At 40.0% G+C, this 13,624-nt stretch overlaps 1 protein-coding gene across 1 annotated transcript; it reads left to right on the top strand.

Moving 5' to 3' along the window:
- Positions 1–4,516: 4,516 nt before the first annotated feature.
- On the top strand, positions 4,517–8,823 carry ren (renin; the record flags this gene model as incomplete). The annotated part of the gene is made up of 9 exons (XM_080496018.1): positions 4,517–4,593; positions 4,969–5,116; positions 5,541–5,664; positions 6,125–6,243; positions 6,348–6,544; positions 6,931–7,053; positions 7,144–7,285; positions 7,392–7,490; positions 8,662–8,823. The coding sequence occupies 9 exons, from the start codon at positions 4,517–4,519 to the stop codon at positions 8,821–8,823; spliced, it is 1,191 nt and encodes a 396-aa protein (XP_080352144.1).
- Positions 8,824–13,624: the final 4,801 nt, after the last annotated feature.

Genomic DNA, 13,624 nt, shown 5'->3' with positions numbered 1-13,624 from the left:
GCCAGCAGAGGGTCCTGCTCATAATAACGTCTATTCCCACCTCTGAGTGGAGGGGCCCGGAGGGGGGGTGAGGTCTGAGGACACATTTAAACAGTGGCCAGGCACTTCTTCAGCTGGAGGCTTTCTGGTGAACCAGAAAACAGGTTTTTGGACACGAGCAGTTCAGGAAGCTGTCAGACAGCCTTCAGGGCCTTGCGGTCTCAGGGAAACCCTGACTCAGCAGAAGTCTTCAGTCTGGACGGACAGCCACAGTTAAATCAACTAAAAGCAACTTTAATAAGGCCTTGTAGATTTTTGAAGCATTGTTTGTCAGCTCAGGTGGTCTGGAACATGTTTGGCTTCAGCTGTTGTCAGCAGAAATGCAGATCTTCACTCTCTCTTAAACCCAGGCTACATGCTTCTCTTACAGGAATCAGTCCTTCTGGGATATTTGTGTTCATTCCCCTCGTGTAGGTAAATAAACGCTGTCATAAAAACCCCACTTACAGTGTTTGACTGAGTCCATGGTTCTTAAAATTTGGAGCATCTTGATGAAAGAGGCCCCAAGGAGAGTTTATAATTGGCAGTTGGCATGACAACGGCTTTTGGGTTTCCCCCAGGATGAGGTGGATGAAGGCTCACTGATCAGGTTCAGTCCAAGTTGCTCTGTTCACCATTTTGCTACAGTGACACCATGTGGACTTAGTGGGAAATAAGTTTGAATGGACAGGATGATGTGACGACCCATTATGTGACTTTCTTTTATTTACAACAGACTGCTTTGTGACAACCTTTGGATATAAAAAAAGTAAATGATGGGAAACAATCAAATAAAAAAGATTAGATTAGTTTGAGAGACAAAAATGTAACTAACAGGATCCCGAGCATCACAAATGGAGGTCCATTTCTTTCTTGAGAAGCGTGAGTGTGCTTTTACAGATCCAAATATCTGTACCATTGATTTATCCTCTTAATGTCTATTGTTTTGAAAGCGGTTGACAGTCAGCAAGGCATGGCAAAAGTCTGCTTATTGTTCTTCTGCATGACAGAACTGTGTTGTTTTCGGGTCGTTTAGATTCATGATAATCCTGCAGGGCTGTTGGGCTGTTGAGTTGAGACGCTCAGAAATCCAGTCAGAGCTTATGGATAAATACTTCATGGACGGACTGATAATACACGAAATAATCCTTTTTGTGCAAATGTCACATGTTATAATCTGTCTTAAATAAGACTTCTTTGTTTTTAGATTCATGAATAAATCAGATCAGGACTTTAAAAGTCCTCTCTTTCTGTTTGGGTTGTTAACTTGATGAAACATCTGCATAATGTTATTAATAAGTCATGTTTTATCTTCGTTGCGTGTATTCAGAAAAAGCAAACTGACTCCTTTGGTTAAATGTAGTTTGCGCTTATTCTTTTTTTTTTTTTTTTTAATACAATGCTGCCCTCTACTGGTTGACAGAAGTGCAGCAGATGACGACACCAGATTTAAAGATTTTAAAAAAACAACATGTGGGAGCCTAAAAGGGAAAAAAGAAAAAACGAATTCATTTTAATTTATTACAAAATAATACAATTCTCAAAGCCCTCCTTTGATAGAAAAATCATGCTGTTCCACATGAAATGTGTTTTCACTGCCTCTTTTGTCTCTGTTTCTACATTTTTCACCCCCTGGTGGGAAGACTGCCTCATGTATTTTCATACATATTGTGTCCAGATGGAATCCCAGTCTCAGCATTTGTCATTTGACTATTTGTCGGCTTCGAATTCACAAAAAAATGGCATATTGGGAATTCAGGCAAATCTAAACTGTTTTGTGCTGCTTTGTGTTTTCCTTGACTGTATAAAACAAATCTTTTGGATTGAGTTGGAAATGGACAGGCATTTTAGGATTGAAGGCTAGTACCAGCTGGACATGACTTGATGTTGAGTTTTTCTGTCTTTGGGGGTCAGAATTGTTTGAGTGATAACTTCCCTCGTTCCCTTGGAGACTCATTTCCTGCTCTCAACCACGGGTCTGTACCACATCTCTCCTATCAGGAGAGACAACTTAATCCTTTATGATCCTCTCAGGCCAGGCTGGCCTCAAAAGTGTGTGTTCGTCTGCAGAAACTTGTTTGGGATTTATTCTGCTGCAACTTTTAACAGCTATTTTTGTATTTTTTTTATTCCAGTTTTCATTCACAGTGTAAATATCAGTGTTTTACCTGCAGAACAGAGCAGCCAAAGACTTGGCATTGACTTGATGTATAAGTCTCAGACCCAACATTTCTGACATCAAAAACATATGAAATAAATAGATAAATCTTCTTCCATGACACTGTGCTACATTTCCCATGCCCACCAGTGCAGTGGACCCCACTGGAGAGGTGGGAGGCCATGCAGGAGTGACGCATGGTCTCTCCTGGCAGTGTGGGAAAGAGGTTTGAAGGGTTCCATTTAACCAGACAGGTCAAGAGTCAGATTTCTGTCAGATTGTCCAAAAAAAAATGTGCAACCTGCTTTCGAGGTTCAATTGCATAATAAGGCAGGTACTGTACCTCAAATATCAGGGTTTTAAACAAAAGTAAACTATGTTTTTGTGTTAAGCATCGAGACCGCCAAACATCAACATGAATGAAGAAATTGCTTTCAGTCTTCTTTCTATTTGGCCATTTTATTTGTTATATATGTGTGTTCCACTTCACGTTCACTGCTCCCATCTTGTTTCCAGCAGGAGCAAAAAGCTCTTTTGTATTACTTTTTCATAAAACTAATAGAAAGTGTTTGGAGCGTTTTGCAAAAGCCTATTTTTGTTTGCTACCTTAAACAAATTGTCACCACAATATTGAGACAGCACGAAGTTTACCAAGTAAACTCTGGGCATGAATTGCACAAGAGTAGAATCTTCATCTTTCTATGCGCTAAAAGCTTTGCTGTGTCCACCAGCTGTGTTCTGCCTGCACCTGTGTGCTTTGGGGTGCTCAGCAGGCAGTGTTTGATGGGGTTTTTTGGACTCTGCATCTGATAACAGCTGTTTGCTGTGGTTGAAAATAAGCAGCCATGCCAGACAATCAAGGTAAACCACAAAAAGATGTAAAGTTAGACTTCACATCCAAATAATGAGCAGACGATCCGTGTGAAACTCAATAAAGTCAAGAACGGATGAAAAAAACACCTTCAGAAGTTAATTTGATCTCGTCACCTATCGCCATTAGAAACATATAGCCTGTGCCCACATCCCTGTAGATTCATTCTCAAAAAGCCCAATTAAATCCACCAATCTGGAAAGTCAATCTTGTTACAGTAGAGCTCTGCTTTAAGTCACCACTGCCTTCATAAGAAGTGTGTAATTGCCCAATCATTTTACAAGCTGTGCCCTCGGGGAGTATCTCAGCAGCTGACCTCTGACGTCTCCTGTGACGGTCTGTGGCTCAAATAAATCTTCACTTGTCTGCGTGGCTCGGTACAGTACCAGCACACCAGCACATTCTGAGATGTCAAGATACTACGAGGATCCTCCCCACGGTTAAATCAAGTGTGAATGACCGCTTGTGATTAGGTGTCAAACCCCATTTGGCCAGATCACACTGCCAGAGGGTCCTGTTCGAAAACAACCCACGTTGCCAATCTCCTGAAGTGTGTAATGCACTCAACATGGGCTCCGTCTCCAGCCAGAAATCTCTAATTCAGACCTTGAATTGAACTTACAGATGTGTACACAGATGTGGACAGTTCTTTACACTTTCCATGTTTATGTAGAAATGATAACGGAAGGGATGTGCAAGCTGCAGTCAATTGTGCATCAGGGGAAGAGGTGTAAAGCACGTCTACGCCACAGATAAGACATCGTGGCAAAAGCAGACAAGATTAATGTTCCCGACTTATCATATATTCAAATACTTTTGTTGAAATACTTTTGGTTTTTAGCTTCAAATCGGGTTTCATAAAACTTCCAATACGAAGGGAACGGCAGCTCTTCAAATAAGTGATGCATGTTTTTCTCCGAACGGCCAGGCAACAGACAACAGAGCAGATGTAATATTTTTCTTGAATTTGGTTTTGTAGACGAAAAACTACTAATCTACTCTGACAGCGAACATGTTTCGTTTTCTTGAAAGCTCTTCCAAGCTTTGCAAACGAAGGGTCCAGTTAAGCAGAGTCAGCAATCTATAGAGCTCTACACCCCTGCTTTCTGTCTTCACCGTTCCTCAGAGGTCAAAGTTCAAATCTCTCACAGGGACCGTTTTATCACAGCAGGGGTTGTGTGACCAAGGCACAAGGGTTAGGGTGGAGGATGAGAGAGGGGTGGGGGGTTGTTTTCAAATGGTCACCTCCACGAAAGCCTCCAGCCAGAGCCAGCGGCCCAGGGCTGAGTGCACCGTCAGGAGGACGTGATATAAAAAGAGTGGCGGGACACAGAGACTCAGCGAGAGAGAGAGAGAGAAAGAGAAAGAGAGAGCTTCCAAAAACTTAGCTTCGGTAAACCCAGATAATCACCAACCAAGAAGATCCAGATAGAGTCTGCTTTACTGGCTGGTACCTGCTGCTGCTCGCCATGGCCCTGCTGCTGAACTACTGGATGTGTTTGGTTGTTTCGTCGCTAACCATGTCCATGGGCCACCCTCTAAGAAGGTAAAAACTATTCACATTTTCCATTTACCACTTTAAACATTTTCTCTACCAATGCGATTTCCTCAAAGACAACATGGTGCGTGAATTTAATGACAACAAAATAGGGACAGGAAAACAAATGTCCTGTACCCGCTCATTATAAAGACTAATGAATTCAGCGCTGGGAGTGCATGTGCTTTTGCTTAGGATTTTTGGCTGTTCACTCAGAACAAAGCAGTCTGTATTTTATTAAATGCTCACTGTTATACTGGGATGAATACCAAGCATATGTATCAGATATATAGCATGGAAAATATACTACACTATCACGTCTGCTTCTCAGTTTTGTGTTCATTTAGCAGTCTGAACCCTTTCTTTTGTCGGTACTATTTCCAGGATTGCTCTGAAAAAGATGCCATCTATCAGGGAGACACTGCAAGAGATGGGAGTTTCTGCAGAGCAGGTGTTGACTGAGTTGGCCCAGAACAGCAAAGACAACCCGAACAATGGCACCATTCCCACACCTCTTACCAACTACTTAGATGTGAGACATTTTATGTTACTCACACTTAAAGGAATACTTCAGAAGCTTAGTCATGAATGTGTCAAGAAGTCATGACATTGTATTGTGAAATATTGGAGGCAACAGTCTAAAGTATGAGACTGAAGGCATGTGAATTTTTTTGATATTTAAAGGCAAGACCAGACTTTGGTCTTTGGCCAAGAGAAGTTGAAAAACACATAAAAACACCCCAGTGGTCTTGGACTCAATTCAAAATGTTATTTTAAAAAAAGAGTAGAAATGTAAATCATGTTGCCGTTAAATTTTACTTCCGAATGAATCAGTTCCCTAATGTTATATTCCACACTAATAATATGCCTTGTGGAGGAAACCACACAGGAAAATGTTTTAATGCTATACAAATAATGTTTTGCCCCCCCCCCGCCCCCCACGTCCTCCCCACCAGACACAGTACTTCGGAGAAATCAGCATTGGCTCCCCGGCCCAGATGTTCAATGTGGTATTTGACACAGGCTCCGCCAACTTGTGGGTACCCTCACAAAGCTGCTCTCCATTTTCCACTGCCTGCTGTAAGTGCTCATACTCAAACTCACTGGACATTTACAAGGATTACAAATTTATTTCCTTATTATAACAATGTACAATGTGTCAAACGGCAGGATGAAACACGTTTTCTTGTGGTAATGAGCAGTTTTACAGGGTTTTATTCAGATTCTCAGCGTCTTGTTTTGCTCTTTGGCCTGCAGATTTATTGCTGGGGTCCACCCTCATTCTCTAAATATCCAATCTTCCCCGAAAACTTCTCTCCAAACAGCAGCAAAACACGCACACTTCATTCAGGAGACCATACACAAAGAAATACATGACTAACGAATATGCAATTTCACATATAACCTCAAAACGTATTAAAAATGTTTATAATTAAAGTAAAATTATGTTTTCAATAAATAGGATTTGCAGAAAACTATCTCCAATGAATTTTCCCAAATGCAATATATTTAATGACTCAAAAGCATTTTGAACTTTCAGATACTCACAACAGGTACGATGCCTCTAAATCTCGGACTTATGTGGAGAATGGAACCGGGTTTTCCATCCAATATGCTTCTGGAAACATCAGGGGATTCCTGAGTGAGGATGTGGTCGTGGTGAGTATCTAACCAGCAGGTTTTACAATGGACATAAAAGATTCAAACTTGCACTTCCTTCCCCAAGTGAACCCGTGTGCTTATCCGTTTGTTGAATCCTGCAGGTTGGGGGTATTCCTGTGGTCCAAGTGTTCGCTGAAGCCACCTCTCTTTCTGCCATGCCCTTCATCTTTGCCAAGTTCGATGGCGTCCTGGGGATGGGTTACCCCAACGTGGCCATCGACGGCATCACTCCGGTGTTTGATCGCATCATGTCTCAACATGTGCTTAAGGAGGAGGTGTTTTCTATCTACTACAGTAGGTGAGTTGAAGTAAGTCACTCTTAACGAGATTGAGTTGTTTTGACCTTACTGGTTGATCTGTGGAATAAGAGCACCACCACTGAAGAAATAACAGACATTAGGAAGACCTACTGAACTGATCCTTCTGCGAGAGACAAGGAAGAATATACTAAAGCTCAGATGTGGTTTTTTTCCCCATACCCAAGTCTTCTTTATTATACATCCTTATGTGCCGAGTTGAACATTTTTTTTTTTCGTTTCTTGTTAGAATTATCATATGAAAGTAAGGTCACACGGTTTAACTTTAGCTGAAGGATCACGTAATCCCTCACTGAATTGCTGTCATTAACCGTCAGTGTGACGGTATGCATGTCAGTTTGAAGCCGGTTTTATTTTATTTTTTCAGAGATCCGAAACACTCCCCAGGTGGAGAGCTGGTCCTGGGTGGCACAGACCCCAACTACTACACTGGAAGCTTTAATTATGTGGACACCACAGAGATGGGCAAATGGGAAGTGACTATGAAAGGGTGAGATCTTTGACTTCTATTACCATCACGGTGTTTACCACTTTTGAGAAAGTCCAACTGTTTGTTTTTCCACCTCTTGTGTTTTTCCAGAGTGTCTGTGGGGGCGGAGACGATGTTCTGCGCTGAGGGCTGCACAGCTGTGATTGACACCGGTTCCTCCTACATCACAGGTCCCGCCTCCTCTGTGTCCATGCTGATGAAAACTATTGGAGCACAGCTGGATGAGAGCGGGGTGAGTTTTTAACACATCGGACATGTTCTCCACAACAAAAGCAAAACAAAATGCTGCGCTGTTTAAAACTCATGACTTGTGTAAACCTTTTTCCAATTCACACCAGTACAAAGTTGACTGTGATGCTGTGAAGCTGTTGCCCAGTGTCGTTTTCCACCTAGGCGGTCAAGAGTACTCACTCACACAGGAGGATTATATCCTATGGGTAAGCGGCATAATAAATACTCAATCATATTGCTATAAATGTGCAGCTGTGCAACATAAAGACTTCAGGAAACAAGGTCCCAGTGATATAGAATTCCTGTACATTCACATATTTCGAGTAAAAAAATATTAAAATTGGACGTGGTTGTACATTTTTATTTCCCAGTTGCACTGAATATGGACGACACACTCTCCTGTCACACAGACACACAGAAAGTTGAATTTACTTTTTCCACTGGATGAAGAACTCGTAATAATATGAAGTCATCAGATAGAGAGCTTGATTTTGACATTTCTCCAACGCCAATACTTATCATAGCAAAAGATTTGGCTCAGACTGAGAGATGAATGTAAGGTTAGCCAATAAACTAGGAGAAAATCCTGAGGTCTTTAAATATATGAGGTCTTTATCTAGTGGCATTTCTCAAGCATTTCATTGAAGGATATGGTACAATTTACTGGGAGAGATTAAGGGGGATATACCCCACCATCTGGTTTACTACTCATCCCCATACTTTTAAAATGAAAGACATTGCTGTGAGTAGCAGATCAGTCTTGTCTGAATTGTAACAGTTATTTATTCATTCATTCACTCATTCATTCAGTCATTCATTCATTCATTCATTCATTCATTCATTCATTCATTCATTCATTCGTTTGTTTGTTTGTTTATTAAATCGGCACTAAAACATTAAGATGTAATGATTTTGCACTGAGTTTAAATAATGTAGAGATAGAAATATTCCCATCCCATCTTTGTGCTTTTATCCCTATTTTGACCCATTGTGCATTTTACTATTCAGTGCATTCGGTGCAAGTGAAAACCAAACCTTGGACCTAAATCTAATGTAAATATAAAGAAGACAAGTCAAAATTAGAAAACATGATACAGTGAACAGCGATATGTATATACTGACATTTGCTTATTTAATATTCTATTCTATGTTGTTCTATTTACTGAAAATTACTACTCCACGTGAAGCACAGTAAAATTGCTATTTGGTCCAACAGATATGACAATTGCAGGCATAAACTGTATATCAAGGTTCAGTGGTTCACTTCTGCTTCTGCTTTTAGTTGATTATCGAGATTTTCTACCACACTGCATAGCTACACTGAAATACAACATACATAGTGGCTGATTGTAATCAATCTGTGCTTTTTTGCTCCAGCAATCACAGATTGAAGGAGATGTCTGCATTGTCACCTTCAGGGGCTTGGACGTGCCGCCCCCTGCTGGTCCCATCTGGATTTTGGGCGCTAACTTCATCGCCCGTTACTACACAGAGTTTGACCGTCGCAATAACCGGATAGGGTTTGCTACAGCAGTCTGACAGAGAGTTAAGCGTCAGCTCTGCTGCTCTCTTTGTGTCTTTCACTACTTTCGCTGCTATTACCCAATGTTTTATTGACACTTTGAAAGATGTGATTTGCAAGATGGACTTCCATTTTTGTCCACCGGGAGACAGTTTCATCTGTTTATAGTTAGTAATTGCTAAGAGCTTCAGGCATTGTCTTATTTATCCTTACAAGTGTTAAATCTGCTTCATCTTCAGATGAGAAATCACAAGGTCACGAGATCATCTTGATGTGGAGAGCGTTTTAATGAGCCAGGTTTCTGAACGGCAACGCAGAAAACCCGATGATTTGCCACATTTTAAGTATTTTCAATATCGCTGTGAGCAAGATAATTTTGCATATTCTACCTTTAAGTCAAGTTTTTTGATGATGATGCAAACAAATATTAATTTCTCAAATTTCTGCTTTTTATTATTCTGATTATGCCAGGACACATTCTCAGAACTTATTTTAATTTAATTTATGGTTATCAGCAAATGCAACATTTCTGTTTGTATATGGTTTCATTTATCATGATCATATAAGCATAAAAGTAGTTTTTTTTTGTTTGTGTAGCAAGAATAAATTTGTTTACTGGAGTTTCAATTCGATTTGATTGTGTTTTTATTAATGACTGTTTTCTTCCAAATTAGTCAAATGCACTTTGTGATTGTGTGAAACGCTCAGATTTAGTTTTAGAACACATGGCCGGAGATCCTCTATTAGCCACAAGCTTTCCTGGAAATACTTACTGTATTTACTAAAGTTCATTTAATCAGAGCTGCAGAAATAAATATAAACATTTTCCTTCCTTTTGCGAAACAATGCAAGGTTCATGGATACACATTTTCTACATATCTGGAAGCCATATGTCTTCCTTTATTTTGCTTCTAACTCCTTTTTGGTGATTGTGTTTCCTATCTATACAAACATCACCACGAAAAAAAGTAACCAGTGCATAATGACACAATGTGTAACAAAGCAGATCTGGGTGAGGTTTCTCTGAGCCGACTGTGGCTTCAGTCACCCCAGTGCAGACTCACAAATGTTTGTCCTTCCTCATTGTATCATGTTTGAATCAAGTTATAAAGACATCTCGGGGGGGGGGGGGGGGGGGGGTTTGGTGCCAGTGTAATGTAATTGGACACAGATTTATCAAATTTGTGAAAGCCATATGCACTGCAGTTTCCCTTTATGCAGAGCTGCAACTGTGTTGTGTGGCTTCAATCACTCAGACCTGAGGCGACATTTGCATCTGTCCTGATGGTTGGTAAAGTTTCTATTGCTCTCCTAGTAGAATACAGGAGAATTTTGCTATTATTTCTGCAGATCACAATGCAGTTCACTGATCCCTCAGACATTACATCTGTGCTGCTCGTGTTTAGCAAATAAGATCTGAAATAATAGCCAAAGGCACAGAAATAAACTGTACTTTTGCTTATCAAAGTAAATCTTGCTAAGGTCTGAACCGCTCTTCACGGAGATTTCCAGACTGACTCAACAAATGCAGTTATTTCTGCTTTCAGAGGACGCAGAGGGCAAACCAAGATAATACAACAATAAAACCACACATATATCAGAAGCTCATGTCAGATCTTTTTTGTCTCGTGATTTCTGATCTGGTTGGGGAAGTCCTCACATGCCGTCTGGGGACAATTCAGGGTGTCATGCTTCCTTGCTCCCACATCCATGAATTGTTTGCTTTAAGACTTTATCTGTTCACAATGTGCAATGAGGTGAGGGTGGAAAACTCCACACTGCCATTTGATCAACAGGCAAAACACTGTGAAACACGTCTCACAGCGAGAGTGAACAAAAGTATTTGAGCTGGAAACAGGCCTAAACCACACACACACACACACACACACACACACACACACACACACACACACACACACACACACACACACACACACACACACACACACACACACACACACACACACACACACACACACACACACACACACACACACACACAGGCATTTCATGATATATATCTGTTAGTCCTGGTAATTATTTCCAAGCTATATGATCTGAAACATCAAAACTGGAATTATCGAGAATGTATGTAATCTATGATAGCTGTGGAGCACTTATTGGTCATATCAAAACGTTTTTGGAATCCTAACAATAACATACAGCCTTAAACATTGAGTACATTTTAATCATTTCAAGCCCACTAATGTTTCCGAATCTCATGACAATCATCCTTCATTAAATCTGGCTCTTTATTATATTCTACAATTAATGAAACTCAAATGTTGGCCATTATGGTACAAACTTGCAGGAGCAACAAAGTCATGCTTTGAAAATTATATAAAGAAAGGAGTTCAGCAGTCATCTTGTTTCAATCTCAAGAAAAACACCCATCTCCTCTCAGGATCTCTCAAATGAAATTACAATGGACTAAAATGTACGAGTCAGATTTATCTTTTAAGAAAGAAAAAGTTATCTGCTTCCGTCCCCGGTTGACAAAATTATGCTTAATAAGAAAGAAACAAGGCATTTCTCAAAGTGTCAGAAACTTCCTTTTTGTAATGAAACTGGGGACAAACATTACATCACGAGCAGTTTTACCTCATTGCAGCTGGGGAAGTTTTCGTTCCAAGATATTTTGGACGTACCGCGCTGCTGCATGCATCGAGTAAAATCAGAAATGTATACCTCCGTTTGAAGCCTTGACTAAAGATGCAGCCAGCCAACAGTGCATAAATCAGAGGATGTCTGAAATGTCAATGATAATAATTCCGATGTTTTTTTAATTTGGTTTTTTTAACCTGTTTAACATATAATCAGGATTTTTTTTTCATGATGATGATGATGAAAGAAGCACACGTGCATGCTGCAGAGGTCGAGGCTTTGGGCCACAAAAAGGATCCCGTCAAGGATCTGCAGTGCAAGGTTTAAAGGAGACTGATTGAACAAGGTGGTGGTGAGGGAGACAAATGGACAAGATGACAAGGACCTGTGTGACTCTGTCAAAGAGAGAAGATTTATTTTTTCGTTTATTCGTCCTTCTATTGATGCGTGAGCTGTGTGGGAATACATAGAGTACTCCTTTTTTTTTATGAAGTGTGTGATGGAGGGATTGTGTTGAGTTGGGTAAGAATGCTTGGATGAGAAGTGTGTCCAGATTGGATGTGATGTCTTTGGCTCTTTCTCCAAGTGTAAACAGAAGAAGAAAAAAAACCAAGAGCAGAAGTTGCAATCAGTTTATGTGAAACAGATGCTGGCTGTTAAATAAATACAAGTATTCCCGTTGCAGAATGAACTTCCTACAGCTTTGTCTCACACTGACCAATGTTTACGCTCCCTTTCATCGCTGTTAAATTATAAAATTAGTGTATGACTTTGATTTTAATTCATAGTAATGCCACTTTTATGTAAATAACTAGTAAGTAAGTGAATGTAACTATTAAATTAGGAACATATTTATAATTTCTGAGGTTTCAGTGAACCTGTTACTGCTTTATCTTGCATGAACAGAGCTGCAGAGCTGCTGTCTCTCTCTGTGTATGTCCTGCTCAGGATCCCACTGTCAGTTCCTTTTTACTGGAGAAAAATTGGCTTATTCATTTGAAACTCACTTTTCTGTCAGTCACATCAATATTATCCCACATCCACAGTGCCTGTGATGCTATACCAGCGGTAGGCAATTAATTTTCCTAGGGCAGGTCAGTTATCAGGGTAACTTACTTATCCTCAATTTTGCTCAATATGAATTATTAAAAAAAAACTGTTTGCCAATTAAGTGTTCCAACTTGTTGCATTGATTTGTAGATTTTTATCTGATGATGATGATGATAATGATGATGATTTAAGTATTAAACCGTCAACACAGTGGAAACATTAAAGGTACAGCTTCAAGCTTAAATTACTTATTCAATTTTCCAAACAGAACGATGCACTTTTTTCTTTTTTAGTTTCTGGGCTGGTCATTGAGCAAATATATAGAAGCTACTTCTATATATGAAAATATACGGGCACATGCCATGCGTGACCACTAGATGTCAAAATGTGACCACAGAAAGCTGCTATAGTACTACAGAAAAACTTCCATTACTCCTGTATTCCACTTGCAGTCCGACTATGGATTCAGGAATGTGCATCAGGAGACGTGACGAGAGCAGCAGGAAGAGTTCAGAGTGTGACAAATGTGTGAGGACCTGGAGAGAAGTAAATATACTTTGTAGGCAGTTGTAATGCATGTACAATCCTTTTTAATTTATCTCTTGATGACTCCTAGTGGTCCAGGTCTGTGCCATAGCATAAAGCAGAGGTCATGAGCCACTAGTAGCTCTTCAGTCCTTATGTAGTGCCTCCTTGCAGAATTCACAAAAAAAATCCTGTAATATAACATTTCGATCTGATTTTTATTTTATTTTCACACTTTCATAATTTGCACAATTTCAAAAGTAGCTTCATCACCTCATTTAAAATGTCCTACAAAAGTTAAAATAGCTGAAATAGCTCAAACAACTAAAGTTGCTAATATGGATAATTTGGTATAGTACGAAAAAAGGCTAAATAAATATGACACAAATGCAAAGGTTGATAGAAACAGCTGAACCAGTAAAAAAACAACAACAAAAAACAGCTAAATTGTCTAACAGGATCAAAACTGTGAGAGCAGATGAAATGACTCAACACTAAAATGTTTGATCTAATGTGTAAAACTGCTAAAAATGTGTCAGAGATTAAATGGGGTGGATACCTCAGTTTATGAGGCAAGTGCTTGCTTTCTTGAAGTGGGTGGGCGGGGGTGGGGGGTGGGGGGGGAGGGGGCAGCCAAGA

Source organism: Blennius ocellaris, assembly GCF_963422515.1.
Source record: "Blennius ocellaris genome assembly, chromosome: 5".
NCBI classification, from domain to species: domain Eukaryota; kingdom Metazoa; phylum Chordata; class Actinopteri; order Blenniiformes; family Blenniidae; genus Blennius; species Blennius ocellaris.
Note: the sequence above shows the minus strand (reverse complement) of the source record. Positions and strands in the feature narration are given on the sequence as shown.